Source organism: Gouania willdenowi, chromosome 16 (assembly GCF_900634775.1).
Source record: "Gouania willdenowi chromosome 16, fGouWil2.1, whole genome shotgun sequence".
Lineage (NCBI taxonomy): Eukaryota > Metazoa > Chordata > Actinopteri > Blenniiformes > Gobiesocidae > Gouania > Gouania willdenowi.
Genome location: NC_041059.1, coordinates 21244596 through 21255844, shown reverse-complemented (window position 1 = coordinate 21255844; position 11249 = coordinate 21244596). Strand labels below are relative to the sequence as shown.

At 37.5% G+C, this 11249-nt stretch overlaps 1 protein-coding gene across 1 annotated transcript in view; it reads left to right on the top strand.

Moving 5' to 3' along the window:
- Window positions 1-386: 386 nt before the first annotated feature.
- Window positions 387-11249, top strand: part of adamts16 (ADAM metallopeptidase with thrombospondin type 1 motif, 16) — a 61972-nt gene continuing 51109 nt past the window's right edge. Inside the window, 3 exon segments of the mRNA XM_028470742.1 lie at window positions 387-506; window positions 692-782; window positions 3290-3642. Coding sequence (XP_028326543.1) covers window positions 414-506; window positions 692-782; window positions 3290-3642 — 537 coding nt within the window. The 5' untranslated portion in view covers window positions 387-413.

The following is an 11249-nucleotide window of genomic DNA, read 5'->3' as shown; positions in this document are numbered from 1 at the left end:
TGCATTAAAAAAAGAAAGAAAGAAAAAAAAAAAAAACATTTTAACATTGTAAAAAAAAAAAAAAATAAAAAAAAATGTAATAAGACAGTTATATGACTTCACTGGGAGTCAAGAGAGAGAGAGAGAGAGAGAGAGAGAGAGAGAGAGAGAGAGAGAGAGAGAGAGAGAGAGAGAGAGAGAGAGACTTTTGGCGTGAGGAAGGAAAGAAAGAAAATGACTTAATGGAGAGAGAGAGAGGACGGGACTTCAAGCTATTTCTGCGTCTGGATCCTTCACTTGGAGATAAATGGTCACTGCAGACACTAGAGTGAAGAAAGCCTGACGCTCTTTAATCCCTGGTTCATTAGGATCAGTTGGATAATCTAACAGTGTTTTACACTCCTGCACTGTGCCTTTACGTCCTTTCCTCAGAAATGGCTCTGCTGCACTTTTTTTGCACAGAATGGAGAAACTGGACGCGCATTATGCACTTTGGGCTTCTTCTTTGTTATTTCTCACAGTGCAAAGTAAGTGTGCGCGCTTTTATCTCCGCTTCACACTTTTAACGCTAAGGCATGCGGAGCTCGATCAGAAAGATGTCACATTGAATGATAAATCACCGAGGGAGGATGATTTCCAGTGGCAATTGCAATGTGCACAAATCAAGTCAACGCATTTATATTTATTTCATTTATTTTTTAATCTTTTGCAGGGTGTGCTTTCAAATATTGACGCTGACAGTGCAGAATATTACCATGACTCATCGCATCTGCTTCGCTCTCTCAATCTACCTCAGCATACAGGTAAGTTAACAGTCTAAGATGCATTTTTCGACCACTTTGTAACACTTTTTCATCCTGGTTGATTAAATAGTAATATCCGTTTTGATACTAGGATAATTCGTGCATCTCTCCAACAGCAGCGCAGCATCAAACTGGGCTCACCTGCACGCTTTGCTTTTATTTATTTTAACAATAGGGGGCGATATATACACTGGCATGGCCTGAAAAACCCTTTGGGGTGCATTGGGTCTCAGACTGGAGACTATTGCAATATAAAACTGTTTTAGCTGGCAAGACCTACCCTAAAGTAATTGCAGTAAATGCAATACGAATTTAAAACATACGCTTTGGATTTAAATCCTTTGAAGGAAGAAAAAAAAGTGCATGTGAAGGCTTATAATATATCTGTGTGGCCAAAGTATTCAATTGGGATGCTCAGATGTAATTATTAGAGCAAGAACTTCATCTGTTCTTTGTTTTGCAGATTTAACAACCCCGTGTGGTGCGCTGAGTCAGCAGCTTGTTTGACTCTGACTTGTATCTCAGATTTTCTACTTTTTTTTCCCCCCATCTTGTTACCATGAAAAAATACATAAACAAACAACCACATGTGGTGATGATCTGAGACAGAAAAGGGAGGGAATCCTCTACTGCTTGTTTCTAGATTAATTCACAACCGATGCTTTGGTAATTGCTTGTCAGTGCTTTATGTGCTTGTTGTTAAGGTGAAGAAGAGTGAAGACAGAGTTGTACGTGTCCTTTGTTCACTTTAAGCCAAAGAACCGTTTGTTTAAAGTCCTTAACATTGCTCATGGCACTCAGGAGCCACTAAACCAACACACTAACAACTGCAGGACCTCTTCTGAGTCAAGCTGAGTGTGTGAGTGTTTGTGTGTGTATGAATGTAAGTGTGTATTTGCACCAACATACCATGCTCTTGCAGACACTGTGTTTGTACACTGTTTGACATGGGTCATTGCAGCTGTTTTTCGAGTTAGGGTAGTGTGGGTGTGTGTTTGTGTGTGTTTGTGTGTGTGTGTGTGTGTGTGTGTGTGTGTGTGTGTGTGTGTGTGTGTGTGTGTGTGTGTGTGTGATGGGGGTAGACATACAAAGTGGCAAATATAGAAAAGAGCAGTCCCTGGTTTTGCTTAAGTGCTTTGGTGTCAGCAAAGAAAATCCTTGACTCTTGAGGAATGTGTTTGCTTTTTGCTGTCCTGTAACTTTCAAATGATTAATGCAATCAGTGCATCAAGGATCAAACTAGGACTATTTCTGCTACATCACATATATATATATATATATAGTTATGCATGCAGAACAGGAATCTTCAAGTCTGCCAATAGATGCACCAAATACCCCGTATTAACGTCCGGCATTGCCACTGCCTGACGATGACACATCGTCTGCCACCCAGAATGTTTTTCTCACAGCCAAAACATGTCTCTGTCTGCGCTATATTTGCTTATTGTGCCTTTTAAAAGCAGGTCACTCAAGTTAAGTTGGGGCATTCAAATGGTGACTCGAGCACCCCATGCAACACAGCATCAACCAAAGAGTATAGTCCAACCCTTGATCTATAAGGAAAAGAGAGAAAAACACTTTTTTATGACTTTTGAGAAATTTCACAAAAAATTCCCAGTTAGATGAAAGACATCACTCCAACCAGTGGAGGCGATGGTGCATTTTATTAAAGGTTCATAAAAAACACATTCTTTCTCATCTACAAACCCCCAAATTGAATAGAACAACCAATGGTTTACCCAGGCTAGTTCCAACTCTGTTTGAACACATGCTGGTCTCCTTTGAAGGGTTCAAACCATTTGATGTTCTTTCTTTCCTACAGAGAAAGAAAGGTCAAGGCGTTCTCACTCATAGTGAGAAAAAAAAAAACAGTGTCAGGTTGGACCCTGGAAAAGCAATTTTGTCGCAAATCATTGAGTCAGCTACATTTAATTTGACCTTTGAAGGGAGGGTCATTAGTTTTGGTGACCACAGTACCATTAGACATTTAACTGGATCTAAAAGCTAGGTCTGTGACCTGCATCCATTGGGCTTTATGACCTGTGGTTATGCAGCTTGAGCTGTGTAGTAAAAACTGTAGTAAAACAGTAGTTCAAACATGATTCACTCTCCTCTCAAAGACTTGAATCTTAATGTCTAAAAGCCTTCCTTTACTTGTAATTCTTCCTTGACCCTGCCAGCAAAAGTGGTCAAAGCTGGTAGAAAATAATTTACGAAGGAATGGAATATTCAAAACATTTGATTCACTCAATGATGCAACCAAGGTAGCAGCTGACAGTGTGTAGTATATCTTTGTAAGTTGTGATGACATAAACTTAGTACAGACTAACCTCTAACCTCATATGAACCAATGACATCTTCATTCATAGTAAAGCTAATCAACTGTTAAGGCTAATGCCAGGAAAACTGTTTTCTTTCAAATCACGTATTTGCTCATCCTTGCCTTGGTATGTACTGTATTCTGGCTAATCAGTCTTTTATGTGTTTTCTGTATGTCTCTCATCCAGAGTATGAGATTGTTGCTCCATTTGAGGTCAACCATCAAGGTCTTTACATTTCTCATGAAATTGCCCATCATGAGCGCAGAAGACGGCGCAGATCCCTGAGCAACTATGCAGGGTCAGCAAGCAATAGCAGTGAAATACTTCACTTCCAGCTGACTGGCTTGGGGCAGGACTTTCATATGGAGCTAAAGGAATCCTCAGAGAGCCTAATCGCACCTGGCTTCACTATCCAGGTCCTGGGAAAGAACGGCACCAAGAGCCTGAGGGCCTACCACCAGGATGACCTCTGCTTTTACCAAGGGTCCCTGAGGTCGAGGGTCAACTCCTCAGTCGCACTGTCCACATGCATGGGGATGGTGAGTCCAGAGTTTTGAGAGAGTTCAGTGGATGGAGTATTTAGATTAGATAAAGAAAGAAGAAGATTATTTAGATCAGCTGGAGTGTTTGTACCAGAACATCGAGGTCAGATCTTTTGAAATAGTGTGTCTCTTGCAATCTTTCTCTCTGAGTTTAGTTTAGGCAGCCTTCATTCTGATCAGTTGCATGTGGTGGTGATTATTGAATCCCTCATTATCTAAACATAGTATGTGCTTGGTGAAATCTAGCGTAAACAAAAAGAGGTTAGTCACCCTTTTTGAATTTTAACACAATGTTTGAGAAGTACTCATTACCACTGAAAGCAAGTTAAGTCTGACTGAAAGTATGACAAACAACATTTGTAACACTGATATTACACCCACACTAGGATGCAGCAGTCATTCCGATTGGAAGATAAATAAAGGATTAAATAGGACAGAAGAATGAAAAGAAAAAGCCAGGTATTTAATCCACACTGGGTTGATTTACTGTTCTTCTTTCTTTGTGAGACACTGTCACACCATCACTGTCACAAATCACATGTTTGAGTTTACTTCTCTAAATCTGCATTTTACACAGCTGTAAGTCACTGAAGTATGTTCTGGGCTTTGGTCAAAGAGGACCACAAGTTGACCAAAAATCACACAGGGGTTTTTGTGTGCATCAACAGTTTTTGTTAACTTCCATTTTTTTGTTTATTCAGCAAGCAATAACTTCACTAATTAGCTGAAGGAACAAATTTCATAAAAAATCAAAAAAAAACAAAGATTTAACGATGAATGCTAATTTAGCATGATCAGCACTTTGGTGTTAGCTCATGCTAAACGTTGAAGATAGCAGAATTGGCAGTAGTAAAAATATCTGTACATGGTCACATTTATTATTTTAATTGTTCTGGGTTTCTATATTTCTTGTGCAAAAGCCAAATTATTCTTTTCCTGGACTACTAATAACTACAATAACATATCAATCATTTCATGTTATTCCTAATTTTAGCTGTTGTTGTCATCCTATGTACAGAACAACGTTGAAATTAAAGTCACACCCACCATTGCAAACACATGTGGTTTACCTGCAACTGATGCAGTTTTCTTAAGTTGAAATATATAAAATAAAATAGTATATGTCATACTAGTAAATTACTATTGGTAATTCTTCCCTAAAAGTAATTTATTTTGTTTTCCCAATAATTTTGGACACAGCAATGTGGTTGACACCAGCAATCACAATCACATACATATACGTAGTTTAGTGGTTTGACCACTGGTGAATAAAAACAACAACACAACCCTTTAGCTGTGAAGATGTGTTGCTAACCGCTGTCCCACAGCTGAAGGATATACACCAGTAATAATACCATTCAGTTTAACGACTCAGTTTCCTCAGTAGCAGTTTAAAAGTCTTGACAGTAACAAGATAAATATTGATTTATATTATGTTTGTGCATTGTTACACTAAAAAGGGTGTTGGATAAAAGTGTGTTTGAATCACATGGACTAACTTTGTATGCACAAAAAGGGAATCAGTGTATTGACCTCTGGACTTTTTGACAGAAACAGCTGTCCTAGAATAGAAAAATGTCGACAGTTACTTTCGTCTGACGTTCGTCATCAATCGTTTGACATTTTAATGTTTCCAGTGAAAGGACTACAGCTGTGTCTGAGAATTGCCCCCTAAAACTAGGACAGAAAATGCCATATCCCCAGGGATGCTTCCTCGTATTCTTCTTTGCAGTAGTGTATGTGAGATGTGTCTGCTTTCCAGACCAGATACTAATAAAAGATTCAGCCAAAAGGACCAGAGTTACAGAGACAGAAAACCTAGTTCTCATGGCACAGGGTGGCCATGAAGGGACTTGGTCAGTCAAATGTAGATCAGGAAATAGCAACAGAAATACAAATACTCTATGTTGTCTTTAGGGAGAGTTCCTTGATTTTACTACTTGTGCCAAGTTACACATATAGGTTACTCACTTGTAAACAGGTCATGTTTTTTTTTTTGTTATTTGGTATTCATCAAAGAGATTGAAACATGAATGTGAGTCACAGTTTGTGATATGCATTATTGCTCAGTACTTGGTCACAGAGTTCATTAGGTCATCAGGAAGCCTATAGGAGACCTTGCACTTTGGTCAGCTTTCTATTTGCCAGGCATCAGGTAAATATTGACCAGAGAAATGCTGCACCTGGGTCCCAACAGCAGTCTGATATAACTTTTGATGGTCACATTCCCATCTCAAATGTTTGTCAAGTCATTTTGTTTGAGAAATGACTATAATCTGTCTTCATTAATTGGGACAAACACAGACTCAGCTTAAACTTTCTCAGGCAGCCTGTAAATCTGTACGTTCCTGTTTGGTTTTAGAATGTTTTTCTCATTCCTTGCATTGTAGGCTACTTTGGTTGATCTGACTTACTAACCCTAACTGGCAGATCTATTGAAATCCACTAAACAAAGGCTTCCGTCGAAACATCTTGATACAGCAGTTCAAGTGTTTTTACTTCACCAACTTCAGGTTTGGGGTCAATTATATTTACAATCGTGTAATTGGTAATTAATTACAATTATGATGTAATTATAACTGTAATCGTAAGTGGAAAAACATGCCGCTGTTGTAATCGGAATTGAATTGTAATTTTGTTCAAATAAATGACTTTGTAATTGTAATTGGCATTGTAAGTGGTATTCTATGAAAACATTTTTTTTTTACAATGTAAATAAACAAACACTTGTGGAACCATGTTAATGTTCTATGGCTCACACATAAGTACTTAATAATTGAAAAAAACAAATGTTTCATATCAAATTTACCTGTTAGTTCACTTGAGGCTCATTTTACCATTTAAAAAAATGAAATAATTAAGGGGTATACTGACAGAAAAAAGGTCCACACCAAAAATAATAATACCAATATGTTCATAGATAAGCAAACCTAACAAGGTAACCAAGAAATGAATATTTTTTTAGTGTATTTTACAGCTGATTTAAGACATGGGTCAAACTGACCCTCTATCATAAAAGATGCTAACAGAAAGCTAACACAAGAGGAAGGTTACATTTTATGGTCTTATTTATTAAAGGCTCAGTATATGTTATTATTGTAATTTAACTTTAGTAATTGAGAACATAATTGTAATTGACTTTCAGGGGAAAATAATAATAGTAATTTTAATTGTGTAATTGGAAATAATGCTGTTCACCGTAATCATAATTGAGTTGTAATTGAACATGGATTATTGAAGACGTAATTGTAATCTAAAAATGTGATTGACCCCAACCCTGCTACACTATATAGATCTGCATATGTATCTTCATGCACTGTAGATTCCAAAGGTGTAGTTTTTTTTAAATTATTATTGTTGCCTGAGGCCAATAGTGGTGTTGGTGGTAATCATTTGAAAACCGCAGACTGGGATTTCCAAGAATATACAGTATGTTGGATGGTTTTCTGATGGAGAGAGCTTTAAAGTTTACACTGTGGTCTTGGCAGGCAACTAAAGTCTGTGATTTATCGACTGACCTTCACGTGTTCAAGATAATACGTAAGTGATAGAGATAAGTAATTCCAAATTATAGTATGAACTACCCATCAAAGTCAAGTCGTATTGCACTGCGTATGTCAAATATGCCCTAATCTTTCATTTAGATTGTTTAGGTGCTAATTTTACTATTTGGCTACTGACCGTTGTTGAATAGGAAGAACAACTTAAAGAGAGAGAGAGAGAGAGAGAGAGAACCCCATTCATGGTCAGGTGCACCTTGTAATGCACAGAATACTTCCCCCCTCATTTCCGTTTTCCAACAGTTTCACCCCCTCCCAACCTCATTCCTGTTGCTGCTTGTCTGGATGAGTCTGACTCCAGAGAGTCCAGCTGTTTGCGCCCTCCCAAGTAGTGTTTTAGCATTTATGACTGCTATTTGCACCTCATACAGCATGGTGTGTAATCTGATGACTTCGACTATTTAGGAAAAGCACTCATGTGACCTAATCTCTGAACGCAGCAAAATAGATGGAGACACTTGTTTCTGACAATGTGCAGGCATTTTGTTTTATGTAAAGCAAGTGTCAGTCGTATAGACTGTGTTGTAGTTTTATTGACTAGTAAAGACATCAACAACTTTATTTGTATGCGTTTTTATAGTTGCTCTGCTGACAAAGACAGGACAATGACACTTTTCTTTCAGCTCAGTGTGATTGATTCCGTTGTGCTTTTCTTTTGAAACAAATCATTTTTAGTGCATTTCCATTTGAAGGCAACATTAATTAGCCGTGCAAAGCTACTGTTTCTGTTTATGAGAGAAAAAACATCCCATTCATTCAGTGCGACAGATGTTGATGAGAGGAAACAGGAGGATCAGTGGAAAATGACTCATGGGTGTTGTTATGATGGAACAGCACACACAACCGTACCAACCACTAGCTGACAACTCCATTAAGCCCTGTCTCTTTAAACAAAGTTTTTTTATTTATTTATTTTAATAAAATAAATACAAATTTTATTAAACATTTAGGCAATTTCCTATGAAATTACACATGCTCACATGCTCCAAACATACAAACAGCGCAAACTACATGGACAACAAGAGCGCAAAACTTCACCAAGTGCCAAATATCCTTTTTGCCAGATATTTGCAGTTATCTGAATCAGTGATGGTACCATGTACATTCACACTTTAAAGGCTCATAAGAAATGTATTTCCCCATTAATAATGACACAGTAGGTCCAAATGTATAGGGACCACCAAAAATGTGACGCAAATCGATTCCAATCCAGATGAAACTGTGTTGGGTAATTCATGAACCAACCCAACATAACTGACTCAAATTTCATAAAGGTCAGTCAATCATGAATATATGTGATTTATATATGTGATTTTTTTTTTTTTTTTAAATATAAATTAAATTTTAAACTGATAGAGAATTATTAAATTGATCCAGATCCTCTCCAAAATTTAATGGAATCGTCTATGGTCTAAGGTCTATCTTTGGTTAATATCTTGTTACAATGCTTTACGTATTTTGATGGAATCCTGCTAATAAACAGACAAAAACAAATATGCACAGTTTCAAATATGACCTCCTTGGTAACTATTACTAACATAACGTAATTGCTGAAACTACTGAGCAAAGTCTACAGTTAATAGAGGCAGAGATGTCTTGACACTTTAAAACATTACATTGGAAATTCTTTACGCTTTTTGTTGCAGCGCATAAAAGTGTTGCAACAAGACGAGCTTTAAAGTAATGAAACAAAACATGTACAGTAGCTATTCAAGTTGGTTGCAACACGCCAATACCCGAGAATGAAAAAAAAAGTACAGTACAAGTAGCAGAAGCCAGATTCAGTTTTTGCTTTGTTATTCAAATTAAGGGAATTGTGATCACAGGTTGAAGAGAGATTGATGTGATACAGACAGAATAGACCTTTTTCACCACAACCGGAAGTAGCGCCTCCTGGTGTTGAGTAACTTCCTGTTATTGCGTGTCTAAGGGAAAATGGCTCTTGTTTTTTCAAAAACGTTGCTCCACTTGCCAGCTTTTTCGTTCGCTGATGCGGAGGCAATCGCAGCGGCGAATACCCAAGCAAATAAACTTGATAGGGGGTATAAGTTCTCCCATGAAGAAGATATCCACAGCTATTAAAATAAGAAAAGAAATAGCTAACCGCTATCTACAACATATGAAGTATAAACATTGTATTAAAGAAACCTAATTTAGTCTGCTAAAATATTCAGAATGTTTAAAGAGAGGCATGTTATAGACCTTAAAATAATATTTTAACATTCTGATATGTGTTTGTCTTATTTACCTGTGGGTGGATGTGCCGTAGCAGCTCCATAGCTTCAGCCTTTCTTGCTTGTTGTGAAGTCAGACTCCCTCTTTGGTGATCTCTACTAACTGCTTAGATCCACAGGTATGCCTGTTTTCTTGCCCCACAAGAGCAACCCGCAACAGAACAAGAGCAACCACGCCGAGACTGAGCATTTTTGTCACTGTCTAACGCTAAAGCTATAGCCACAGGAAGTTTTTGCACACCACGTCCGGTTTAAAATCCGGAAATGGGAAAAATGTCTATTAGAGGTTTGTTGACAAATGATAAGCAAAGTGTGATGCCTTCAAGTGAGTGTGAGGGATCCATCTTTTCAATACCACTTTCCTCTCCCTCTTCCATCCCATTTAATTCTTCTACTATCCAACAACTTCTATTTTAAGAATAAACCAAAAGCAGAGCAGGCTATTTGTGGCCTTAACACAAACAATCACATCAAGCCCTTTTCTTTCCCCTAAAGAGTGTACTCATGCCACAAAGATCAACCCCCACTGCTGACCTACCACCCAGACAGAAGAAAACACTTAGCATGGGAAGTTTTGATGCTTGACATCACCGCTGTACAGGTCAGAAGCCGACTCGGAACCTAATGTTGACAATTGTATGTGATTACACAGCTCAAAGACAGGTGCCATGTGGAATCACGCTCCAGTTGTCACATGAGATTGTGAGCACGGTTCTTGGCTGAGGAATTTCTAGACCATTGGCAGGCAAACATCAGTCAAAGTCGTTAATGCATTAGTAATCCCCGTTTTCTTTCTTTCCTTCCTCCCCCCCCCCCAATAATTGATCGCCCTTCCTCTGCAAAGCTAATTGTAGTCAATCATTCATAGCCAAGGTTGTCTCACTGCATTGGGCAAAGCATTATCTTAGGCTGTGTGGAAACCCACAGCTGTTGCATGTTAGGGGGCTTCAAAAACAGGATAGAAGTAATCGAGGTTGAGGTTTTACTGATGTGGTAAAACATTGACGCTGTTTGAGAACTTAGTTATGGGACATCCATTGTTTTTAAAGTGTTTTAAAGCGCTTCAAATATTGTAATCATCTGAGTTAAGTAGTGAGCCTCAGTGCGTTTCCGGCTAAAAATATGTCTCCAGATATGTTTGTGTGGTGCTGTTAGTGGTTATTGTTTGTCAAGTACCAGTTACTGTACTGTACTGGAAAATGATCATTACAGCACAGCACCACTTGTAAACAACCCACTATGCTTTAGTGGCTTTTTAGTCTGCAGAGAATAGAAGAACAAACACTGAACATTTTTGAATTTAAATATCCAATTGACTATTTTTTTTAAAAACTTAAGAATATACGTAAAACATACTTCACTTTGTGTTTATATGAAGAAAAAAAGTATTTGTTTTAATTACTCCTGTATGTAATGACAATACAGATTATTCTATCATATTCTATAACTGATATAAAAGGTCATTTAGAAGCTTCAACTTTGGTGTTATTCTTACTTTGATTTTTAAATGGTGTATGTTTTAAAAAGTTTATGTTTTTGCCCATGTATTGCCATTTTTAAATGAATAGACTTTAATTTTTGAAAGTTTGGTTGTTTAATTGTGATTCTTGACTTTTGACATTGTTTTTTGTTTGTTTGTTTGTTTGTTTGTTTGTTTGTTTGTTTTTTTGTTTGTTTATTTGTTTGTTTGTTTGTTTGTTTGTTTGTTTGTTTGTTTGTTTGTTTGTTTTGCGATAATGAATACAATTTTGTGATCCTGTTTGGGTGCTTTGATCCAATGGGGTGGTAAAAGCCATTGACCAAATGTATT